Raw genomic sequence first — 26550 nt, 5'->3', positions numbered from 1 at the left:
AGTGTGTCAGCAGTTCCTGCAAGAGGAAGGCATTGATGCTATGGACTGTAGCGTGGTTTTCCACTTTAATTTTGAGTGTGACTCCAAATCCAGACCTCCATGGGTTGATAAATTTGATTTCCATTGATATTTTTTGTGTGATTTTGTTGTAAGGACATTCAACTATGTAAAGAAAAAAATATTTAATAAGAATATTTAATTCATTCAGATCTAGGATGTGTTATTTTAGTGTTCCCTTTATTTTTTTGAGCAGTGTATATTATTTATAATATCCATGCCATCTGATAAAAAAATACATCTGAGGAAATGTTTATGTTACTTCAATAACATTGGGATTAGAATAACATCTCCATTTCAATTTGTTAATATCAAGATAGATTTTTCTAAAAATCTATAGTGTACCGATGAGGTAAAACGTGTCTTATCCTTTAACATTATCCAATATTTTGTAACATATTTTACCTTAAATTAAGTGAGATGGACAATGCACATTGTTACATACTGTAACGTATAGTACATTTACATTTGAGTCATTTAGCAGACGGTCTTATGCAGAGCGATTTCCAGAAGCAATTAGGGTTAAGTATTTTGGCACACCTTTTATTCTTCTCAAATGAACAAAAATGAAACAGTTGTATAATAACAGGATTGACCTCAGTTATTACTGAGTGTGGGGGCTTACCTTGGGGGAATGTGCCAGGTGCTGGGAATAAAATGGGTAGAAGCATGACAGGACACAGCATGGTGGGGTTACAGACAGAAGGAGAGACACACGTCAGAGGAGATGGATCATGTCATGGTGGCAGGATCCATTTAGAACCTTTACATGTATTCCAGTGTACATTCCAAAGGTCCGCCAGGGAGTTAATATACCCTTATGAAGACATAACGATATGTCTGTATGTGTTAACATGAGATCTCAAATAGGAAGAATAGATTTACTGTATTTGCCCTCTAGAACATACAATGATTATCATGATACATGTTCTAGATTTGAACATGCCGTTTAACATGTACAAGTAGAAGTCTTCCATCTCAGATTTGATGACCAAATGTATTATTTCATAAGGGAACCCCAAAACATGTTTCAAATATGAGTTGGGGAGCATTCATATATGATGACATTTTCAGACATTCATATATGACTTCATATTTGATGGGCACATATGCACTAAGGGTACCTGTTCCAGACCGTAAACAGAGTGAAGTACATAGGAAGTTGGAAACCTTGACAATCACCATGTACACTCAGTGGCCAGTTTATTAGGTACATCAATCTAGTACCGGGTCGGTCCCCCCTTTGCCTGAATTCTTCAGGATATGGAAACATTGCTGAATTGGTTTCAAGGGCCCTAACGTGTACCAGGAAAACATTCACCACACCATTACACCACAGCCACCAGCATGTACCATCGACACCAGGCAGAATGGGGCTATAGACTCAAGCTGTTTACACCAAATCCTGACTCTGCCATTAGCATGACGCAACAGCAACCGGGATTCTTCTGACCAGGCAATGTTTTTCCACGCCTCAATTGTCCAGTGTTGGTGATCGCATGCCCACTGGAGCCACTTCTTGTGTTTAGCTGATAGGAGTGGAACCCGGTCATCTGCTACAATGGCCCATCCGTGACAAGGACCAATGAGTTGTTCATTCCTAGATGCCATTCTGCACACCACTGCGTCGTTATTTGCCAGTTTGTGGCCCGCCTGTTAGGTTACACCATTCTTGCCATTCTCCTTAGACCTCTCATCAATGAGCTGTTTTCACCCACAGGACCGCCGTTGCCTGGATGTTTTTTTATTGTCACACTATTCTTGGTGACCCATAGACACTGTTGTGCGTGACAAGCCCAGGAGGTCAGCCATTTCTGAGATACTGGAACACACCTGGCACCGACGATCATATCACGCTCAAAGTCACTTAGGTCACTCATTTTGCCCATTTTTACGTTCAATCCAACAGTAACTGGATGCCTTGATGCCTATCTGCCTGCTTTATATAACAAGCCAAGGCCACATGATTAATTGTCTGTAAGAGCGAACCATTTTCGTGAACAGGGTGGTGTACCTAATAAACTAGCCACTGAGCATACAAGATTGACAATGGATTTGGCAGTTGGTTGGCAGGCCAGGTGTGTTAAGGAGCTCACCAGCAGAGACAAAGTGAGTAGTGTTAGGGATACTTACGGCGAATCTCCAGCTTGCACTCCACTACATCTTCTCCACTGGCGTTGACTGCTTTGCACATGTACACTCCCCCATCAAATGAGCAGGGCTTGCGGATCTCCAGGGTGAGTACGCCCTGCTTACTGAACATACGGTACTTGGCCTCGTTGGAGATGTCCATCTTGTTTTTGTACCATGTCACTTTGGGCTGAGAGAGAGAGGTTACAATGTGAACTAGATGTGCCTAGTAAGTAATGCATGTGGCAAAAAAAATGAAATAATGTCTATCTGCTATAACTCATAGTTTTTACTGTTTTACTGGTCAGGACATGCTTGACATCCCCCTACAGTATTAGTAGCAGACATGATGATAATGTAATAGTCGTGCTGATTTGATGGTCATTCTGATGGTGATAAATCACTATATCATTCATGGTTAGCAGCATAGCCTTTGTCTCTGTCATTCTCGCCTGTATAGGGACACCTCACCTTGGGGATGCCTCTGACAGAGCAGCTGAGGGTGGCATTGTAGCCTGCTATGACTGAACGGCTCACTAGAGGGTGTGTGAACTTAGGCGCCTCGGAAAAGTCATGCTCCTTGTAGGTTGGAGGCTTGTATTCGAAACCTGATGAACAGATGAACAGATGCAGTGCTCAACCTATGTTCAGAAAGTTTATGGGTTTTTACACAGGTGGCAGTAGGGGATGTTTTTTTAAATTAATTTCATATGAATGCTGCTCCTACATACATAAATGTATAGCTATTGTTTGTTTATAGTTATGATGTCATGTTGGTATTACTGTCATGAACGGTGCATCAGGTATGTGAGCCCACCTGTTTTCTGGATGTAGGCACTGTCTGCTGAGAAGCAGGGCTCTAGGCTGAGGCCTACCATGTTCACAGCGTAGATACGGAAGATGTATTCATTCCCCATGATGAGATCAGCCACCACACAGTTAGTTCGCCTATATAGCTCATAGACAGTGTACCATTCCTGAAAACCAACCATATTTTAGTCAAACTCTTCATTTTTAAGTGAGACAATATTTTAGGGCTACCAAAATACTACAGAACAACTCAACCACAATGTCAGTGTAATGTGTCTTGAGAGAATGAGAATGCATGCCAACTCCATTGAATGTTTGCCAAACAAAGGGGCCCAACTGTGTTATATTTAGTAATGGGGCATCTCTGATATCCAAATGAGATATTGTTCTTTGTAACATGATAATCTCATATCTCACAGCCTGCCATAGTGAGATGTAGGAAATTAATTGGGTCTAATAATGACTTGTGTGAAACCTGAACAGGGAGCTTTTTATTTAGCCACTAACCTTGCAGCTCAGAAGTACAATGGGTTTCCATCACTACACAGACAAGCCATGTCCAGTATAAGACCAAGGCTGGGGGCTAAAAACAGGGCGTGCTTGGCTTGCTGTGCTCTGGGTGGCTGCCTGGGGTGGTGGAAGGTGGCAGTTGGAGCTCAAACAAACAGGCCCAGCCTGCAGTTTTCCTTGCTCACAAAGGCTCTCTGCCTAGCTATGGCTGACTGTGTGTCACAAGGGAGGGTAAAATACCCCTCGGTGACCATGTAGCATTCTTCCCCTCACATAGTGTACATACATGAGTCAATTATGGCCGTGTGTCAGAGAGCTTAGCTACCTTGCCTTGGCACTCAGAGCTTGGCATAGTTCACTCTGAGCCCAGCCAGAGAACTAACAGCTAATTATCAGGCAGCTCACCCTCTCTCACACACACACTGGGATGACCTCTGTGTGTCAGTTCGAAAATAAATATTAGCCTAATCATCATTTAGAATATAGATAATGCTTTCCTGAACCTGCCATGGGAGGGGCAATGTATAACTTTACTCATTCAATATTGTCTGACCAATATTAATTGCTAGTTTTCTGTCGTATATGAACCTCTTGCTCATATTGATGAAGAGAACATTTTCATGTTAGACACTGCCCAGCACATTGACTCTCACCATGGTCTTCTTGTCAGCCTTCTGAACCATGTAGCCGGTTATTTCACAATTTCCATTGTCCTTGGGTGGCTTCCACTCCAGAGCCACGTTAAAGCCCCAAACATCCATGATCTTCAGTTTCTCTGGAGACCCAGGCAAATCTAAAGATAAGAAATAATATTTATTGAGTCAACATACTGTACCATAACTTTACCTTAAACTCCAATTCAATCATTCACAGAGAAATGTAAACCACACGGTGGGTACCCGTAGAATATTGTTTACGTGTTATCTTAGGGACAGGTGTGGTTTTGTTTCAATATCCAACGATAATGGGACCAGCTTGCGGGATGTGTCACTTGCGGAACGTGTCAGTTTCATAGTTAACTCAGATACAGCATAAACCCATTCTGAGTGACCTGATAGTTCCATTGATCAATCATAAATCATTTATATTCAAAACCATTAGAGTTGTGAGGAGCCCTCACCGACTATTTGAATTGAGATGCTGGCTGTGTCCTCAACATTCTCAATCTGCAGCTTGACTTCATACTTCCCAGAGTCCTTCCTCTCTGACTTGCGGATGAACAGGATTGTGTCGGTGTCGCTGTTTCGGACGCTGACCTGCTTCGGGTTCAGATACTCCCCATCTTTACTCCAGGTGATCACAGGCCTAGGCTTGCCCTAATATAAAAAAAATAATAATATAAACATTGTAATATTTTTTAGAAAGACCAAACCAGATTCTGGAGGACTGCAGTACAAGTAAGTTAATATGTGTGAAATATTGGTTTTCCTCAGTAACCTACGTTTACTAAATTATCATTACAGTTCCAGGGGTGATGATGATTTCAGTACATCTCCAGACCAAGACATTTGAAATATGATATTGTTCAGATATTCTTATGGCAGATTTGAACCTAGATAAGTGTGCCTAATAGATACAGTAGATGGTGGTACATTTGGTGGTGGCCCAGACTCCTTGGCTTGTGGTTTTCAGCAGTTACTCACTATGAGCTGCTTAAGAGAATCATGCCTGTATCAGTTATCAGTCTGTCAATTGCATGTGTTACTAGGATACAGTTTCAAAACTGAAGCTGTATGTATTTATAGTCTTGAGGGAAAAGCAGAAAGGAATAAAGAGACATAGCGTGATTTACTGTAGTATTTTTGCAGACTGTAGTATACTGTAGTATTTAGTGTTGTGTTTTTGCAGTAATTTTGTTTGATTATTTTTGACATACAAATGAGAGCTTTCTCCTTGAGGAAACCTACTGGACAAATACTAAAAGAGCAAATTTTCCAAAACCTATAGATAGGTAGGACTAGTACTCCATAGTAAACTATAATATTTTTTCATGTCGGTAGCACCATTCCATAACTCAACGTGCACCAAAGAAAATTATATAGCAATTTCATTCAACATATTACTCTTATGGGCAAGGGCACCAGCATATATACAGTACATTCATCCTATAGAATGTGAAGGGTGTACTCTACCCCATACCTGGAAAGGGATCACAAGGTTGATTGTCTCCTCCACTTTCTTGATGAGGGTCTGGCGGAGATTTCTAGGAATCCAGATTTTGGGTTTCTCTGTTAACAAAAAGGTCATAAGATGTCAATGAATAAAAGTGTTTGGGTACAGTTTTGTGGTGTGCGTGTGCGTAGAATGTGGTAGGCTTGGGCGGTATACCATATTCTCAATACTGTCAATCAGGGGTGTCAATTTGGGCTGGCTTTAGGACCATGCAGACACCTCGGAGTGGGCGGGAAGACTGTTTGTCTGACTGCGGTGAACAGCCCAACTCTCCTCTCAAAACAGTGCAGAGGTGGAAGATGGCTGTAATTGACTAGGTTACAGCTGTTTGACTTGAAACTAAACTCGAGTTTTAAATTCCGGTGCTGAGCTAATGCGTAGCAGCTAATTGCTGTAAGATATGTTGCTGAAGAATGTTATTTATGTCCCTTATCAACTGAGGTGAATGAAGGTATAGCAGCCAAGGTGATAATGACAGGAGTCAATTGTTGTCAATTGCTTGTTTTTGCTGTTCTCTGTACAGCATTTTAGACATTTTTAAATTATGTACGAATGAAGAAAATAGAATAAATAAAGTCACTTTGCAATAGCCTACCCTTAGTTTACCTGAAATTATGCCAATGCCATCAGTACCCCAAAGCTCGGGGCCTACCTGCCTCTCGGGGGAGAGTGTGTGCTACGCCACTGCTTATAACTATGCGTTTTCACTATCTAAGATGTGCCAAATAAATTATCTCCAGCTCAGGGCTCCAGCTGTGCATTTGGTTTGCTAACTTCCTAACTTAGTGGCTAGCTCGTAAAATCAAGCTTCTTGGTTATGGCAGAAACAATCAAATCCCCCCCCCCCCCTGGATAAAAATCCTGGCGGCCAAACATTTCTTTGTGCTGCACCAAACTGATTAGCCTTTTCAGATACTGTAGTTATATAACTTTATGAGCTCGGATGTCTGTTCTTGCAATTAGTTTATGTTCGCTTGTTAGCATTTAGCTAGTGTCCGCTGTGGGATTTTTTTGGGGGGAAAAAATACCGGTCATTGTGTGCACTGCCAGTAATACCGTATACCCCTCTATGGTACAGGAATGGTATGAAAATATGCATACCGCCCAACCCTAGAAATTGGTTCATGGCTCAGACTTTTCCCTGAGACTGGGAGTACCACAATACTGTAACGACCCTGGGTTTATAAGGGCGGAAATCGACTCTGCCGCATGAGCATACTTTTGCGGCACAGTCGATAGCGCGCCGGACCTCGGGCTCGAAGGTCGAGGGTTCGAGACCTGCTCCCTTCTGTTTCATGACAATACCTTTCAACTATCACGTTTAGCTTGATGGCACCATTACTGATCCAATGAGTTACTGCTCATGTACATTGACCAACCGCCTGTGCGGTAGTAATAAGCGTGAGTTGACAACATCAAGTGCTTTTCAGTACAATTCCACGATGACACAGACTTTCACTTTAACATGTATGTCAATCAAAAACCAATAATTTGAGAATTAAACCAACCATACAACTCTATGCACAGGAACTACTTTTAACAATTTCCACAGAAAATATTACAAAAACCCATTTACTTGAATAACAGTGCAGATGCAAAGTTTGGTAACAGAAGGAAAGTTTGTGCCACCATTCTTTTGCCAAACTTTGCATCTGCACTGTTCTACAGGGAAATGGGTTTTAGTAACACTTTCAATGGAAAATGTTAAACGTAGTCATTACGCATAGAGTTGTATGGTTTGTTTAACTTTGCAATCATTGGTTTTTGTTTGACATACATTTTAAAGTGAAAAATCTGAGTCTCAGTGTCACTGTTACCGTGAAATTTCCTTACTGCCTATCAGCACTTAGTGATAATACCATCCTGTCAGCAAGTGCAAAGGCCGGGGGCTTCAGTGTACATCTGAGAACTCAAAATATACCTCACAACTAATCTGTTAGGTGCTGAGAGCGAAATAGCTGATGACCTTGGCAATGTATGTATGTTCCCAAACATGATCTGTGAGCCCTGATATCCATGTAGAGTAGTGGAGGCTAACTTCAAGCCTCATCAGCTAAATATCTCAAACTGTAGAGAAATAGGAGAGAGGAGACAACAGCAGGACACCTCACATACTTTCCATGACAACCTTTGGGTTTTGAACAAACTGATGATGTCTTACTCTTACAGTGCAGGTGTTTTAGGAACTTCCCCGGTAAAAAAAAATATTTATGTCTTGTACATGTTTTGACTTCATGCTCATTTTATGGGAGGGAGGGTATAATTGAAAAATTGGATTCGTTTTAGGCAATCATGGGGGAATGCTTACGCATGATCTCGCGGATAGTGACGGCCTGTGCTAGGGAGGTAGGTGCACTGGGCCCTGCCATGTTGTAGGCTCTGACACGGAACTGCATCTTCTCCCCAGTTGGCAGGTCCCGGATGATCACAGATGTCCTCTCTGTCAGACCCTCGAAAGCTGGCACCCATTCATCAGCTGTGGGCAAGAGACGGCCAGACAGACGTGTCAAAACGCAACATCCGAAGAAGGCTCAGTGCCCCATCCCTATATGTCATCACAACTAGGACTGCCTGCATGGATTGAGTTAGAACATTGACGTGCAGCTGGCCAGCATAGCCAGCCCTGGAGGGATTGATTTAATTACCTACGCGTTGTGCTAATGGTCTTTGATGTTGTCAGACTAAAACCAAAGCTTTTTAGATAATGGCTCATTATGGAAAGTGTGATACAGCTAGCATGATAGAGGATGTTGTTTTATGTAAGAGGGTCAAAATAAATAAAAAATATTTAAACAGGCAATGCTCTCTGAAATGTTGCTGCATTTGGATTTATTTGTCAGTTTTTCTATATTGTTAGGTTGTTTTTCAAATAGTGTGTTCCTAACTGAAATACTCTCTTCAACAGCTTTCATGCCATCCTCCTCCTTATCTACCCAGATATTGTGTGAGTGTGTGTGTCAGGGATCAAAATATTGAATGCAGTACTCACAGCCCTCCTTGCAGTACTCGATCCCATAGCCATCCAGCTCAGACGAACCCAGATGCTCCGGGGTTCTCCACTTCAGTGAGATGGTAGTGTTACTGATGTCATCCACACACAGGCCGACGGGCTCACTGGTTGGGGCTGAGAGAGAGAGAGAGAGAGAGAGAGAGAGAGAGAGAGAGAGAGAGAGAGAGAGAGAGAGAGAGAGAGAGAGAGAGAGAGAGAGAGAGAGAGAGAGAGAGAGAGAGAGAGAGAGAGAGAGAGAGAGAGAGAGAGAGAGAGAGAGAGAGAGAGAGAGAGAGAGAGAGAGAGAGAGAGAGAGAGAGAGAGAGAGAGAGAGAGAGAGAGAGAGAGAGAGAGAGAGAGAGAGAGAGAGAGAGAGAGAGAGAGAGAGAGAGAGAGAGAGAGAGAGAGAGAGAGAGAGAGAGAGAGAGAGAGAGAGAGAGAGAGAGAGAGAGAGAGAGAGAGAGAGAGAGAGAGAGAGAAAGAAAGAGAGGGATTTCAGCAACATTATTCTAGTCTAAATAAGAAATCAATATCAAGAAAAAATACATCAATATTTCCATATGTTATGTCACCGATGTCACAGTATGTGACTGTAAAAAAGAGAAGGAAACATTTCAGTGTTAGCAGGTGTCAATGCAGGATATTTTTATTGTGGATTTACTGCTACCTGTCACTGATGCCTCAGCATCCAGACAGTTTAACTTAGCTGCAGATAAAGTGTGTTGCTACTGGTAACAGCCTTGTAAACTAGGGTCCTCCAATAAAAGCATCACTTCCTGAAATACAGTATCTCCAACCTTACCACAACCCATGTGTTAATCTCCCCTGCAGGCTAGCTGACATGGAGCTAGCACATTGGAGACTAAGTATGGACCTTGCAGGCTCCTGAGTGGCGCAGCGGTCTAAGGCACTGCATCTCAGTGCTTGAGGTGTCACTACAGACACCTTGGTTCGAATCCAGGCTGTATCACAACCGGCTGTGATTGGGAGGCACACAATTGGCCCAGCGTCGTCCGGATTTGGCGGATGTAGGCTGTCATTGTAAATAAGAATCTTTTCTTAATTAACTGACTTGCCTGGTTAAATCAAAAATGCATGACAGAGATTTCATCAATACTCAACCTGGTCTTAGAGCATTTTATATTATTCTGTATGCAATTACGAGCCACTCTATTTAGGATGGTATGTATTAATTTGTGGATGTCCATAACCCTTTTTGTATAACATGTTTACGAATTACAATTCGTATTATATGTTACGAATATCTAAAACGAACAATGTGTTACGAATTTGCGACACATACAATATATTACGAATTTGCAAAAGGTATGATATGTTAGAAATTCTAGCAAGGTGGCTGGGGGGTTAACATTAGCTACCTGGCTAACCTTAGCTAGGCTAGGGATTATGGTTTGGGGTAAGGGTTGAGATTAAGTTTATGAGTTAGGGTAAAGGGTTAGATCAGGGGAAGGGTTAGCTAAAGGGGTTAAGGTTTTGGTTGTTCGTTAAAGTGCATATTTATATCCAAATATCTCATTTTACATTGGCGTGTTATGTTCAGTAGTTCCAAAACATGCGGTGATTTTGCAGAGAGCCACATCAATTCACAGAAATACTCATAATAAACATTGATAAAAGATACAACTATTATACATGGAACTTTAGATAAACTCCTCCTTAATGCAACTGCTGCGTCAGATTTTTTAAAACTTTACGGAAAAAAAGCACACCATGCAATAATCTGAGTAAGGCGCTCAAAAACCAAAACAGCCAAAGAGATATCCGCCATGTTGTGTAGTCAACATTAGTCAGAAATAGCATTATAAATATTCACTTACCTTTTGATGATCTTCATCAGAATACACTCCCAGGAATTCCAGTTCCACAATAAATGTTTGATTTGTTCGATAAAGTTCATAATTTATGTCCAAATACCTTCCTTTGTTAGGGCGTTTTGTAAGCCAAAAGGTCGGACGAAAAGTCCAAAAAGTTCCATTACAGTCCGTAGAAACATGTCAAACTAAGTATAGAATCAATCTTTAGGATGTTTTATAACATAAATCTTCAATAATGTTCCAACCGGAGAATTCCTTTGTCTGTAGAAAAGCAATGCAACGCGAGCTACCTCTTACATGACCGCGCGTCACGAGCTCAAAGCATTCTGCCAGACCTCTGACTCATTCCCCTCTCATTTGCCCCCACTTCACAGTAGAAGCCTCAAACAAAGTTCTAAAAACTGTTGACATCTAGTGGAAGCCTTAGGAAGTGCAACATGACCAATATCCCATTGTATCTTCAATAGGGAATGAGTTGAAAATCGACCAACCTCAGATTTTCCACTTCCTGGTGGATTTTTTATCAGGTTTTCGCCTGCCATATGAGTTATGTTATACTCACAGACATCATTCAAACAGTTTTAGAAACTTCAGAGTGTGTTCTGTCCAATACCACTAATAATATGCATTCATTAGCAACTGGGACAGAGTAGCAGGCAGTTTACTCTGGGCACCTTATTCATCCAAGCTACTCAATACTGCCCCCCTGTCACCAAAAAGTTAAGTAACCATCTGTCTTATGTAACCATCAGTGGAGGTTGCTGAGGGGAGGCCGGCTCATAATAATGGCCAGAACAGAGTAAATGGAATGGCATCAAACACATGGAAACCAAGTGTTTGATGTGTTTGATACCATTCCAATTATTCCACTCCAGCCATTACCATGAGCCCGTCCTCCCCAATTAAGGTGCCACCAACCTCCTGTGGTAACCATACCAAACGTGACATGTCATACTAATATTAGTGTTCTGGATTTACCTTTACTATGTTACATCTAGTCTATGAGACCAGGCTGCAATACTGGGCTAGCTGCATCAATGCTACTATGGAAACCATTCAGTCCCTATAAATCTTAATGTCATGTTTATCTCACCATTTTAATTAGAAAATGGGTAAATAACAATGGAGAAACAAATAGAGAGTATCTTACTCATTTTTTGTTTACATCCATAAGTCTAAAGATGTATTTCATGAATAATCCTCCTAATATCAACAGAGAGAACTGAGGTTTGTAATTTATCCTGTCATAGTTGATTTGTACCACATAAACAGTTTGCATGTAACAACACATTAGCACATAGAGACATCCTGCAAAAGCAGCCTAAAATATGCTCAAGCTGACAGCCATCAGAGGTTGAGTTACAGAGTTGCCCATGTCACAGGTTAACCAGACAGGGGAGCCACGTAGGCATGTAGTAGAGGTCAGAGGTCAGTCTGTGTTTAAAGGGCCAGACTGAATGGGAAAAACCAACCGGCGTCTACAGGCAGTACAGAAACACAGCAAACAATACTTTGATAAACATTCTTTTCATTTTATTAGCCAACACACAAACAACAACACAGGAAAGTCTGTTAGTAGAAAACTTTTCTTCTCTTTTGCGCCTGTGAGACAAAACATACAACAAACATCTCTGATTTACCAATGAAGGTGGCACTGTCCATTCCTATTTACATTGCCCCTGATAATAACAGTAAAAAGGAGAACAGAACCACAGAAACCACAGCCAGGGTTTACCTTCTATCCTATTATCATCATTATCATTAAAAAAATCCCAGTATTTATTACAGCACAAACCATGCCCCTAATAGTTGACCCTAGCTTAGAGGAAAATAAATCAATGCCTACTCCTAGGAGGTTCCAACTCTGGTACGGACTCTGGTGCCTGGGCGGGCTCTGGTGCCGGGGCAGGCTCTGCTGGGTCACCCTCTGCAGGGGGGGCTCTATCGGCTGGTGGATCTCCTTCTGCCGTAGAGGCCCCATCCTCAGCTGGGGGTGCCGGAGCTGGGGCTCCTTCTGCTGGGACTGGCTCTGTTGCGGATGCTGCTGGCTCAACAGGGGTCTCTGGTGCTAGATCTGGGGCTTGTTCTTCTGGAGGAGGTACTGCTGCTGCGTCTGGCTTGGCCTCCCCCTCTGTCGGTGCCTTTGCTGCAGCATCTACTGGAACCTCCTCCGCTGGCGGCTTCTTCTCGGCCGTCTTTGGCAGCATTGGCTTGGTCATCCTTGAATAAGGTTAAGATAGTGCTCTTCGAAGTGAGCTTGTCGTACTCCTTCTGTTCCTTGTCTCCCACACGCCTCAATCTACTCTGCTGCTGCTCCTCTCTCTCGATCTGTTCTATCTCAGTGATAGCACTCGACAGCAGCAGTTCAGCTGGGTCAATGTCCTCCCAGAGCAGCCTCAACAGTAGCAGCTAGCCCCTGTGTTCTAAGCAGCTGGTCCCAGCCCCGCCACCGCTTACATGCCATTATTTATAGAGGGGGATGCCACAGATAGTTTCCTAATCAGCTGTCTTACAAGAGATGGGTCCGTCCAGATACCTCGATGTTCACACTCACATCCCCGAGAAGGAGGAGAAAGTAGAGGGGGAACCAAGGTAAAAGAATAAGAGACACAGCAAAGTGAGCCCCATAATTCCACTAGACACTGATTTCTGTCTTGAAGACACCTCCTCCAGTCTTATTTTAGACAGTGTCTACCCAAACATGTTTTCCCTACAAGCACAAGTCAGCATGCCATGGGAACCAAATGTCAAGATGACCATGTGTTGTTGTTGAGTGGTTACAGGTGCCCATTGTGATTGCATAGCAGACCTTACATGGCTTAGGGGATCTGTAAACTTATCTCTCAGTAGCCAAACCCCCAAGACAATTCCCTGTAGTGATAGACAGCACTGACATCAATCAAACACACTGCCACAGAAAATATGTATATGGGTAATCCAAATACTTTAGGATGGAAACAGTTTTGTACATTTCCAATTAAAATCATGTAAAAAATACATACAATTTGATACATCAAATTGGGAATTTTGTGACATATTAGCGCAACTGTATTATTAAGGAAGTAATATCAACATTATATTCAGAGAATACAGGTACAGTGCCTTGCGAAAGTATTCGGCCCCCCTTGAACTTTGCGACCTTTTGCCACATTTCAGGCTTCAAACATAAAGATATAAAACTGTATTTTTTTGTGAAGAATCAACAACAAGTGGGACACAATCATGAAGTGGAACGACATTTATTGGATATTTCAAATTTTTTTAACAAATCAAAAACTGAAAAATTGGACGTGCAAAATTATTCAGCCCCTTTACTTTCAGTGCAGCAAACTCTCTCCAGAAGTTCAGTGAGGATCTCTGAATGATCCAATGTTGACCTAAATGACTAATGATGATAAATACAATCCACCTGTGTGTAATCAAGTCTCCGTATAAATGCACCTGCACTGTGATAGTCTCAGAGGTCCGTTAAAAGCGCAGAGAGCATCATGAAGAACAAGGAACACACCAGGCAGGTCCGAGATACTGTTGTGAAGAAGTTTAAAGCCGGATTTGGATACAAAAAGATTTCCCAAGCTTTAAACATCCCAAGGTGCACTGTGTAAGCGATAATATTGAAATGGAAGGAGTATCAGACCACTGCAAATCTACCAAGACCTGGCCGTCCCTCTAAACTTTCAGCTCATACAAGGAGAAGACTGATAAGAGATGCAGCCAAGAGGCCCATGATCACTCTGGATGAACTGCAGAGATCTACAGCTGAGGTGGGAGACTCTGTCCATAGGACAACAATCAGTCGTATATTGCACAAATCTGGCCTTTATGGAAGAGTGGCAAGAAGAAAGCCATTTCTTAAAGATATCCATAAAAAGTGTCGTTTAAAGTGTGCCACAAGCCACCTGGGAGACACACCAAACATGTGGAAGAAGGTGCTCTGGTCAGATGAAACCAAAATTGAACTTTTTGGCAACAATGCAAAACGTTATGTTTGGCGTAAAAGCAACACAGCTCATCACCCTGAACACACCATACCCACAGCAGGGACAGGGAAGATGGTTAAAATTGATGGGAAGATGGATGGAGCCAAATACAGGACCATTCTGGAAGAAAACCTGATGGAGTCTGCAAAAGACCTGAGACTGGGATGGAGATTTGTCTTCCAACAAGACAATGATCCAAAACATAAAGCAAACTCTACAATGGAATGGTTCAAAAATAAACATATCCAGGTGTTAGAATGGCCAAGTCAAAGTCCAGACCTGAATCCAATCGAGAATCTGTGGAAAGAACTGAAAAATGCTGTCCACAAATGCTCTCCATCCAACCTCACTGAGCTCGAGCTGTTTTGCAAGGAGGAATGGGAAAAAAATTCAGTCTCTCGATGTGCAAAACTGATAGAGACATACCCCAAGCGACTTACAGCTGTAATCGCAGCAAAAGGTGGCGCTACAAAGTATTAACTTAAGGGGGCTGAATAATTTTGCACACCCAATGTTTCAGTTTTTGATTTGTTAAAAGAGTTTGAAATATCCAATAAATGTCGTTCCACTTCAATGATGTGTCCCACTTGTTGTTGATTCTTCACAAAAAATACAGTTTTATATCTTTATGTTTGAAGCCTGAAATGTGGCAAAAGGTCGCAAAGTTCAAGGGGGCCGAATACTTTCGCAAGGCACTGTATGTAGCTGCAGTCAGAACAATGGGGTTGTTTCTTCTGTGTTATGCTCTGTTTATGTTCCGTGGTCAGCTCACATCAGTAATCTCTGCCAGGACAAAAGTTGTGTTGATGTGACAGTGTGACAATACATGGACAATAATACAATTATTGTGAATTTATTTTTTTATTTTACCTTTATTTTACTAGGCAAGTCAGTTAAGAACAAATTCTTATTTTCAATGACGGCCTAGGAACAGTGGGTTAACTGCCTGTTCAGGGGCAGAACGACAGATTTGTACCTTGTCAGCTTGGGGATTGATCAGATGAATATAATAGTTTGATAAAAACGTTTACATGCAATGCAAAAATAACGATTTTCCTAATAATCCTGTTTACATGGACACATCTGAAATCAGGCTACCTGATGGGACTTTGATTAATGCAGAAAATCACCAATCAAAGTAAACTTTCTACCACAGCAACCATGTTATTTTTGGGAAGCCTACTTGATTCTGAGTTCAGACATATACAGTTTGTATGTGAAAACTATTTATAAGATGCATACTTTCAGTTTTTCCACAGACACAGCTCATTACTTCTCTGCATTATTCATCTAGTGTCACGCCCTGATCTTAGAGAGCCTTTTTATTTCTCTAATGGGTTAGGTCAGGGTGTGATTTGGGTGGGCATTCTATGTTTTCTATTTATTTGTTTTTGGCCTGGTATGGATCACATTCAGAGGCAGCTGTCTATCTTTGTCTCTGATTGGGAGACATACTTAGGTAGCCTTTTTCCCACCTGTGTTTGTGGTTAATAATTTATTTTCTGTGAGTGTTTGTGTGCGCCACGGTTGCGTCACATTCGGTTTCTGTTTACCTGTTTTTTTTTGTGAAGGTTTCACTTTATTAAAGATGTGGAATTACATGCACGCTGCTCCTTGGCTCATTTATGACAGGGAGATGGAAGACAGCGATCGTGACATCTAGATGGGCTAGCCCACACTGTTACAGTAGGTTACAGTATGTGAGGTGAATTGCTTCTCATAAGTAATGGTTTAATTTAATTGATTTGGCATAATACATGATTGCATTGTAAAAATACATACTTTCAGACCACTGTGCCCTCTTGTGGTAACTTCCCTCGCACATAAGAGGGAAGCTTGCGCTGCTGGTGCTGTCACAAGTGCAGATCAAATGCACTGCTGGAACTCCGATTAAGCCGTTTACACATGTCTTAATAATTCAAAAGATTGCTTAGAAAACCTGGTGTTTTAATTGCTGCTTGTTTACTTCGATTTTGACCTTACGCCGATTAAGATAATCAGAGTAAGGTGTTTACGTGACTATTGCATAATCTGCCTATTGTCATAATCAGTTTAATATTGAATTATTGATGTGCATGTAAACATAATCATATGACTGGCGAGTGACAGACTGTCCAGTGGGACCACCCAAGGGAGAGCACATGCCTCTACGATGACCATCCACCGCCCAAAGTTTACACCAACAAGCTGACACCTATCTGTTTGCATTTTGAATGACCTGATTGTATGAGGCGCTACATGGAACAAAATGTATTTCCCCATCCCTCAAACAGGGATGTTTAGTTTCATAGATGTATATAAAGGAAAATCACAAGGAGGGGAACTCACCCACTGGGATGAAAGGTTGTGAGGCAGCACTGTGACATGACATGCCAATGGCGTTCACTGCATAGACACGCATCTCATATTCCACACCCTCTATCATCCTCTTGGCCTCATAGGTAGTATCAGTGTAGGGGTCAAAGTTCAGCCTCATCCACCTGTAGCTCTTCTTCTTCTTCCTCTCCAGCACATAGCCTGGGAAGAAAAAGTCAAACATTGTTACTGTATACATCACAGGAGGTTGGAGGCACCTTAATGGCTGCAGTGGAATGGTGTCAAATACATCAAACACATGGTTTCCATGTGTCTGATGCCATTCCATTCGTTCAGTTCCGTTCCAGCCATTATTAATGAGTCGTCATCCCAGCAGCCTCCACTGATAGACATGTGACTGTACCTATCAGTATACTACAATCAAACTACTCATATTTTCTCTGTACATGTTCGCTGTAAACAAGTGAGCATTGTGTATGCCTGAACACAAGATCTGGTAAGACATTATGCACGCTACTGTATATCCTCACCAATGATCGGGTTGCCACCATCTGACTTAGGGGGGTCCCACTGGACAACGCAGGAGTCCTCTCCAACACTGAGGATCCTTGGGGCCGAGGGAGGGTCTGGCACATCTGAGGAAAAGAAAAGGCCATAAAAAGACATGAATAAGATTACTTGGGACTATAAGGTTCTATCTGCAAAAGGATGATTCTGAGATAATTGGCTTTAAAGTTTCAAACCCTCATTGGTTTGAATAGTGTCTGCAATTTTGATCTAGTATTCTTTTGAACTTAACAAAATGAATTGGGGTATTTAGAGTACTACATAGGCAGAGAACATTGAACAGAACAAGGCTATGACAATAACTACATTTGGACAAAAATGCAGATAGAACCTTTGTCCCAAGTTCCCAAAATATAGTGTAAAATACAGGATAAGCAAGGCACAACCTGATTAAACTAATTTGTCTCATCTCTTTGACTAATGACATAATGAAAAATGTATCAACAAAAATCCTTGTGGGCAGTGGTTGTATCTTACCAACAACTTTGACGTTAATGTCAGCTTTGTCCTCCCCAGCAGGGTTCCGCACAATCACAGAGTAGAGGCCCTCGTCCTGTTTATCTGCTCCCTCAATAGTGAAGATACAGTGTCCCTTGGTGCTCTCCACGTGGAGCCTTCCATCTCCCTCTGTCATCACCTGACTCATCAGGACAGCAGGACATCATTATGGAGTCATTCTCATTCAGCTGAACTTAAGGGATCAATTTCAATTCGTAATGTAACCGTTTATATCATCTGATCTGGGGTGTATTCATTAGTGCACACCGTTGCAAATGAGAGTTTCTTAATGGACAAATTCAGGTAGGTCCTTCCTTGTTTCGGCTTGCTTGCTTCCGGTCTGTTGTAGTGAACACACCCTTGATGATACTGTTTATTGTCAAAGCCAAAAAAGGATGAAATACACTTTCCAAGACACATTGGCTGGAAAGGATTTACCTGGTCATGCTTTTTTGGCATGAAAACCAACCACACTGGGAGGTTTACTCATAGACTCAGCTGAAATGGCCATGCAAAAGCAGCTATAATACTTACTGTTCTGCCCTGGTGTCACCCCTTCGATGTCTTTCATTTCAGCAGAAGATTTTGAACATGCTCTTACCTGATCGTCATGAAGTATGAAACTGCATGCATTGTTTAATTAGCATTGAATGCTGTGGTAAGTTATCAGGCAACATGTTGCCACCCAGGCCTCTATTGGCACAGACAAAATACAATCCTTGATGTTTTGAAATGAACAGTGTGTGAGAGCATGAGGAATAAAAAGTAACAGGGATGCCAGAAGAGAAAGGACAGCATGAGACTGACACAAATGCACAAACACATATACAGGGGAAAGAGATGCATTTTTTGGAACCCAGGTGCTATGGAGCGAAAGTAGTAATAGAGATTGAAAAGAGACATGCACAGGTCTCAGCGTTGGTGTTTAGGGCCACACTCACATCCCCATCCTTGATGCTCCATGCTTCTGCCGCCACCTCAGAGCCAGCCTACATGAGCAGAGCAAAGCAGTAAGGGTACTGAAGAGGAGGCCAGAGGGTATTCCCCTCTTGTCTCCCCCTTCTCCCCAACTAACCTCCCGTTCCCAGCAATCAACCAGTCACCTGAGGGGATTTAGGTCATGTGATCACCTGCAGACCTCCTACCTGTTGGGATGGGTGAGGAAGGGACCCTCTCACCATGAAAGTGGGACAATTAGCGAAGACATAAATGAAAAAGTTTGACAATTGAGAACATGGGAAACCACATAGAAAAAAAAGCTAAACACCATAGTTGATATTGAAAAAAACAAGGAAAGAAACATGAATAATTAGTCTACAGTACATGGTAGTGGAAGAGTTAATTGTATGAGTGAACATACAAAGTATCAGACAGCTTATGACGTACTAACGGGGCAGACAAAACAACATGTTCAGTCTTCTCACAGCAAGCCTTACCTAGAAGACCTGATCATCTGTACAGTCGTTGGAACTGAGGTAGTCCTCCTAAACAAGATTTGGTTCTGGCCTACCAAGATTGGAATAGAGGCTATGTGCTAGCCTGCGTGGCTAATAAGGAAAACCAGCAACTTTACCTTTTCTCCCTTTGTCCAGACCACAGTAGGCGCTGGGTCTCCAGTGATGGGCACGTCCAGTCGCAGCTTGTTCCCAGCCACCACCACTATGGTGGAGTCGGCCGTGTGACCCATGCAGTCAAGGTGGATCTTTGGAGGATCTTCAGGTATAAAGAATGATGGACATGCAACATATGTAAATGTATTCTTAATCCAGCAATCCAAGATATATAATATTTTCAATTGAGTAAGAGGCTGCGAGGATGAAGAATAAACCATGGTATACCTTGGCGAGGCACATAATCGATCTTGACCTCTGAAAAGCAGACAAACACGCAATGAATTCATAAAATGAACAGGATCATTATGAAATGCAGGGGCACATGACATGGTGTAATTGTAAAAGTACCCAGGAAGTTGAGTTTGGCTGAGAGGTTGAATGCGTATCCCTCTGGAACAAAGGTGTAGTCACCCTGGTCCTCAGGTTTGACATCATCGATAGTGAGTTTGTGGATCCTTCAGTGAGACATAATTTTCACAAATATTTGTCCAACTACTCAACAAACCTTCTGATCCTACCCAGTACAACAGTATGGATGCCATTCTCACCTGCCAATGTGTGTAATATTGGTCCTGGCATCGGCCTTCACTTCCACTCCGTTCTTGTACCAGATACCCTTCACAGTCTCATCTGAGACCTCACACTTAAACACAGCCTCATCCTTTGCCTTCACCGTGAGGTCAGCAATGTTTTGGTACACCTCCAGTTCCTTCTCTAAAGGGTCAGAAGTCAGAGGTCAGAGATGATTCACAATGTATGTAGTATATGAAGTATTTCAGAATATGTGGTGTGTTCAATAAGATCCTAGGTTTTTCTAGGGGACTTTTACTAGGGGATCCTAAGTGACGTGGATATACAGTATATATACAGTATATGACAACACCAGATGCATAGAGGATAGGGCATCTGATCCACACAGGAAACTAATACTTTTAGACATCAATGGAGGCTGCAAGCTCAAAGTCTATCAACATAAGAGAGAGTATGAGACAGTTAGGGGTAGTGGACAGGGAGTGTCCGCAATGATCAATGTAAACTACTCCACTCCTAGTGAAGATTACGGCAGAATGAAGTTAGCTGACAGGAGCAATGAGAAGCTGCTACCGAGAGCATAATGGGGTTGGCAGCTGGTAATTCTTGGCAATGGCTAAATTTGATGGGGCCCAGATAAACTATAGTTGCGAGCTGGGCCAGATATCATATTTAAATTCAACTACGAGCAACAACCGCTGAGCAACACACAACAAAATAATACACACAAGATACTTGTGTATTCAGGGGTTTATGCTTAGTCCCCTCCTGTACTTCCTGTTCACCCACAGCTGCGTGGCCACACACGACTCCAACACCATCATTAAGTTTGCCGATGACACAACAGTAGAACCAGAGAGGAGGTCAGAGACCTGGCAGTGTGGTGGCAGGACAACAACCTCTCCCTCAACGTGAGCAAAACAAAGGAGCTGATTGTGAACTATAGTAAAGAAGGGACAAGCACTCCCCCATTCACATCGACAGGGTTGTAGTGGAGCAGATCGAGAGCTTCAAGTTCCTTGGTGTCCACATCACTAAGAAACTATCATGGTCCAGATACACCAAGACAGTCTTGAAGAGGGCACGATAATGCCTATTTTCCCTCAGGGGACTGCAAAGACTTTGCATGGGTCCTCAGATCCTCAGAAAATTCTACAGCTGCACCATCAAGAGCTCCTGACTGGTTGTATCACCGTTTGGTATGGCAACTGCTCGGCATCTGACTCTAAGGCGATACAGAAGGTAGTGTGTATGGCCCAGCTTCCTGCCATCCAGGACCTCTATACCAGGCGGTGTCAGAGGAAGGCCCTAAAAATGGCAAAAAACTACAGCCACTCAAGTCACAGACTGTTCTCTCTGCTATCGCACGGCAACCGATACCCAAGCACTAAGTCTAGGACCAAAAGGCTCCTTAACAGCTTCTACCCTCAAGCCATAAGGCTGCTCGACAGTTAATCAAATGGCCACCTGGACTATTTACAATGACCCCCTTTTTTATTATTATTATTATTTTTTTGCACTGACTCTCTTGCACAGGTTCAATATACACTTACTAGACTCTAACCACACACCCGCACATACTACACTGACACTGCAATACACACACGGACACACACAGAAAACACACACACACATTCATGTTGACGCCACACACATATATACATTAATATTCCATCACACTCCTCACACACACTGCTGCTACTCTCTGTTTATTATCTATGCGTAGTCACTTTACCCCTACCTACATGTACTGTATATATTACCTCAATTACACGACTAACCCGTACTCCTGCACATTTACTCAGTACCTGTACCCCTTGCATATAGCCTCATTATTGTTATTTTATTGTGTTACTATTTTTCCTTTAGTCAATTTTGCAGAAAATGTCTTACTTACTTAATTTAAAAAGAAACTCTGCATTGTTGGTTAAGGGCTCGTAAGTAAGCATTTCATGATAAGGTTATATTTGTATTTGGCCTATGTGAAAAATAAAATGTGATTTGATTTTTATTTGGTTTGATAACTGCATATATACAAACATACATGTATGTTTATATACAGTACCAGTCAAAAGTTTGGACACACCTACACATTCAAGGGTTTTTCTTTATTTTTACTATTGTTACATTGTAGAATAATAGTGAAGAAATCAAAACTATGAAATAACACATATGGAATTATGTAGTAGCCAAAAAAGGCAATTTGACCAAGAAGGAGAGTGATGGAGTGTTGCATCAGATGACCTTGCCTCCACAATCAACTGACCTCAACACAATTGAGATGGTTTGGGATGAGTTGGACCACAAAGTGAAGGAAAAGCAGCCAACAAGAGCTCAGCATATGTGGGAACTCCTTCAAGACTGTTGGAAAAGCATTCCAGGTGAAGCTGGTTGAGAGAATGCCAAGAGTGTGGTAAGGCACACTCTTGGAAGAATCTCAAATATAAAATATATTTCCATATGATTTCATATGTGTTATTTCATAGTTTTGATGTCTTCACTATTATTCTACAATTGTAAAAAATAAAGAAAAATCCATGAATAAGTAGGTGTGTCCAAACTTTTGACTGGTACTGTACATCTACATCCAAAATTTTCAAAACAAATTGCAGGTCTAACTGAAAGACAGCAAAACCAATGTCTTCATACTACAGCTCTTGACATCAATGACTGGGCACTTACGGTCATGTTAGGATTGTAAAACGGTGATAAACTGATGTTTAGTTATGAGATGGTGGAGAATGGGTGTTTTTAATTGTCACAATGACACAGCTAAGGTTCTGTCACAGTTGAAAATGCTGAAGTGACATTGTTAATTGATGGTTGTTGTTCAATCAAAATTAATGTTATTTAATTTTTGTCCTACGTTCGTTTAGATTTTCTCCTACGTTCGTTTCCATTGAATGGTCATCATCCAACGTCTCTACCACATCGCCTGTGGTTTGATTCTCTATACTCGCTGGAATAGGACAACATTTTTAGTTTGCCATGTTCCGTGAATACTTTTTTGGAATATTCCTATAAATATACACGTATTGGCACAAATTAGATATACAGAACAAATTAAACATGCAGTATAACAGGACAGGACAGAATAGAGAGAGAGAGAGAGAGAGAGAGAGAGAGAGAGAGAGAGAGAGAGAGAGAGAGAGATAGAACACAGAGAGAGAGAACAAACAGAGAGAGAAAGATAGAACACATACAGAGAGAGACAGAGAGAGACAGAGAGAGACAGAGAGAGAGAGAACAAACAGAGAGAGAAAGATAGAACACATACAGAGAGAGACAGAGAGAGACAGAGAGAGAGAGACAGAGAGAGACAGAGAGAGACAGAGAGAGAGAACAAACAGAGAGAGAAAGATAGAACACATACAGAGAGAAACAGAGAGAGACAGAGAGACAGAGAGAGAGAACAAACAGAGAGAGAAAGATAGAACACATACAGAGAGAGACAGAGAGAGACAGAGAGAGAGAACAAACAGAGAGAAAAAGATAGAACACATACAGAGAGAGACAGAGAGAGACAGAGAGAGAGCAGCATCAGAGCAGCAAGACTTGTGACCTGTTGCCACGAGAAAAGGGCAACCAGTGAAGAACACGCACCATTGTAAATACAACCCATATCTATGCTTATTTATTTTATCTTGTGTCCTTTACCATTTGCACATTGTAAAAACACTGTATATATATATATATAATACGACATTTGTAATGTCTTTATTGTTTTGAAACTTCTGTATGTGTGATGTCTACTGTTAATTTTTATTGTTTATTTCACTTTATATATTATATACCTTACTTGCTTTGGCAATGTTAACACATGTTTCCCGTGCCAATAAAGCCCCTTGAATTGAATTGAATTGAATTGAGAGAGAACAAACAGAGAGAGAAAGATAGAACACATACAGAGAGAGACAGAGAGAGACAGAGAGCGCGCGCGAGAGAGAGACAGAGAGACAGACAAAGACACAGATAGACAATTGAGTGTCACCTGCGCCAGCCTGTACCCTTCAGATAAAATATATGGGTCATGTCTTCTAACTTTAGCTGGCATTTGGACAGACTTGTGTCTGTGCGGTAACCTTGACATAGTAACATGGTTGATGGCGTGGGCAGCCATGTTTCAAGGTTAGGCAGAACAGGGGCTTGCTTGGAGTGACAGGAACACAAGAGTAGGCTGTGTCTCGGTGAAGGGTGAGGAAGAAGATTCACAATGTTTTTTGTATCTTCAGCCCAGTACTCTAGTTCAAAGATTACTTTGTCTGTCTATAAACTGGACAAGCTTTATGGACTGCAGGTGGTTGAACCCCAGGATACTAGTTATCATATTCAACATTGTTGAGCAGAGATGTATTTCATTCTGTTCTGTTGTCTGACGTGAGCACTTACCCGACACCATGAGTTCAGACATAGATTCACCACCATTGGTTTTAACTGTGTAGTGGCCACAGTCCTCCTTAGTTGCCTCATTAATGATGAGGACGTGCTTGCGGCCGTCTTTCTTGAAGCGGTACTTGAAGGACTCATCCCTTGTCAGCTCCACACCATCTTTCTCCCTGCATAGACGGAGCGGCACATGAGCACCAGCAGTATCAAATTCTCCATTATTGTCTGATTAATTGAATCTACATTTCTACAAAACAGTCAGAGGTGTCACTATAACATTTGAGGTTATGTTAGGCAGTATCTAGTGAATGTGATACAGAGTTGTCGATGTAACACAGTCAGCCATTTTGCATTACAGATGTTCTCAACGTGTCACTTTTCTGAATGGTCATCACTTTACCACAACTATTTCATTTTCACCAATGAAGGCACCATTGCACAGGTATTAACAGTGGTATCATGGCAATCTGATACTGTATGTTTTCCCAAAGAAACGAACTGGCAGATAGATGTTTATTTCTGTGCTCATGATTAGGCCCAATTCCAGGAACATCACCCTGTTGTATTTTAGATGGGTGACCATAATTCACAATGACTTTCTTGTTCCGTTAAAGGACAGGGGAGGTGCTAACAGCTCTGTGTGACCTTTCATGTGGCTGATAATGTACTGCATGTTATGATATCCAGCCTAGCCCTGTGGCAGATATACTGGGACTGAGACAGTGTGGCAGAGACCCTGTGGCAGATATACTGGGACTGAGACAGTGTGGCAGAGACCCTGTGGCAGATATACTGGGACTGAGACAGTGTGGCAGAGACACTGTGGCAGAGACACCGTGGCTGAGACACCGTGGCAGAGTCACTGTGGCAGGCAGGTCAGCATATATCTTTCAGTCAGGGAAGTCAGAGCCTCGGGGTGACTAACACTTTAAAGCCATGAGAGACACAAATGCCATCAACTGGAAATGTGAGGAAATTGTACCATGCAGCGCAGACTCAGAAACTACATCTGTTTCAATCCTTACAACCAGAGTAATGTATCAAACCAAGATCTGATATGTGGATTACTTCTAACAAGGGAAACACAAAATATAGCTATTTCCTACTGTACCACTATGTCACCATATTAGTTATTACAGCCATCTATTGTGTCTGTCTGAGTTGTTGTGAAGTGACGTAATGTGAACAGTATGCCAGACCATGCTTTTGATGTCCTCGGTCAGGGACTTGGCACTTTGTAAATCTTCAAATACTGTCTGGTATGGCACCCATTGTTAACCTCCTCACACCTTCTATGGTATGGAAGTTATGGTGTTTGAGTTTGATTTGTGGGTTGAGGGAACGTCTTACCATTTGACAGTAGCCCCTTCTTCTGACACCTCACACTCCAACTCCACCCGCTCACCCTTCATGACCATCTGGTCCTCCAGATGACTTGTAATAGTGACAGGAGGCTCTGCAGACACACAGAGAAAGAAACAGTAAGAACCACCATTTTACCACCAGGCACAAATATAATGTCAGTGTGAAATGCATTCAAACTGGTGTCCACATGAAACATTGATGTTGGACCGTTGATTGTCCACTTTCAGCTTGTCTCACATGCACCTTTGACAAAGAGCTCTGTGGTGCACTTCTCATCTCCGACCACACAAGTGTATGTGGCATCGTCTGACAGTGAGCAGTGGTTGATGGTAAGGTATCGCTTGTTGCCAACACTCTCAAAGATGTACCTGGTAGATGGACAAGAACCTTCATTATCCACTCAATTATTCACTCAATTGTCCCTTCTTTTTGACAGACATAGACAACATTCAAACTGCAATAGCCTTCTGTGTAACACTGTATTCTTGTTGATGATACATTGTATAGATAGCTGGTAAATTGGTTGATAGCATAAGTTTTACATCAGTCATCATCATGTTTTCAGATTAGACAGCAGTGTGGAGACCCCAAAAAGCTTCCATATTTACAATGGTTGACAAAGTCGTATTCCTGTGTAGCTTATTTCAGCCCTTTGGTACTGTTGGTACCTAAGCAAAACAATTTCAGATGTGCTGCTTGAATTGATGAAAGCACTTACTTGCTGCTCATGAAAGGTCAGCAAGATCAGCACAGTCCATCCATGTGTTGTGGGGGGAAGGAAGAGAAACGTT

General features: G+C 42.0%; 1 protein-coding gene and 1 non-coding gene across 2 annotated transcripts in view; both read right to left on the bottom strand.

Moving 5' to 3' along the window:
- LOC135543587 (myosin-binding protein C, cardiac-type-like) overlaps window positions 1–26550 on the bottom strand; it is a 34446-nt gene that overhangs the window by 1822 nt on the left and 6074 nt on the right. Inside the window, exons 11-30 of the mRNA XM_064971008.1 lie at window positions 26478–26480; window positions 26003–26127; window positions 25745–25850; window positions 24398–24564; window positions 20026–20191; window positions 19826–19932; window positions 19703–19732; window positions 19438–19577; window positions 17844–18003; window positions 17330–17434; window positions 16812–17000; window positions 8669–8803; window positions 7988–8155; window positions 5647–5735; window positions 4628–4823; window positions 4161–4300; window positions 3005–3164; window positions 2659–2795; window positions 2191–2377; window positions 683–703 (exon numbers count right to left, since the gene is read on the bottom strand). Of these exons, the coding sequence (XP_064827080.1) occupies window positions 683–703; window positions 2191–2377; window positions 2659–2795; window positions 3005–3164; window positions 4161–4300; window positions 4628–4823; window positions 5647–5735; window positions 7988–8155; window positions 8669–8803; window positions 16812–17000; window positions 17330–17434; window positions 17844–18003; window positions 19438–19577; window positions 19703–19732; window positions 19826–19932; window positions 20026–20191; window positions 24398–24564; window positions 25745–25850; window positions 26003–26127; window positions 26478–26480 (2531 nt within the window). The remainder of the gene's footprint in view (window positions 1–682; window positions 704–2190; window positions 2378–2658; window positions 2796–3004; window positions 3165–4160; window positions 4301–4627; window positions 4824–5646; window positions 5736–7987; window positions 8156–8668; window positions 8804–16811; window positions 17001–17329; window positions 17435–17843; window positions 18004–19437; window positions 19578–19702; window positions 19733–19825; window positions 19933–20025; window positions 20192–24397; window positions 24565–25744; window positions 25851–26002; window positions 26128–26477; window positions 26481–26550) is intronic.
- On the bottom strand, window positions 5388–5442 carry LOC135551684 (U7 small nuclear RNA). Its single transcript, XR_010457352.1, has one exon. It is a non-coding gene; the product is annotated as a U7 small nuclear RNA (small nuclear RNA).

The sequence above is a fragment of the Oncorhynchus masou genome, chromosome 1 (genome assembly GCF_036934945.1).
Source record: "Oncorhynchus masou masou isolate Uvic2021 chromosome 1, UVic_Omas_1.1, whole genome shotgun sequence".
Lineage (NCBI taxonomy): Eukaryota > Metazoa > Chordata > Actinopteri > Salmoniformes > Salmonidae > Oncorhynchus > Oncorhynchus masou.
The sequence above is the reverse complement of the archived record's forward strand: the minus strand, read 5'-3'. Positions and strand labels throughout refer to the sequence as shown.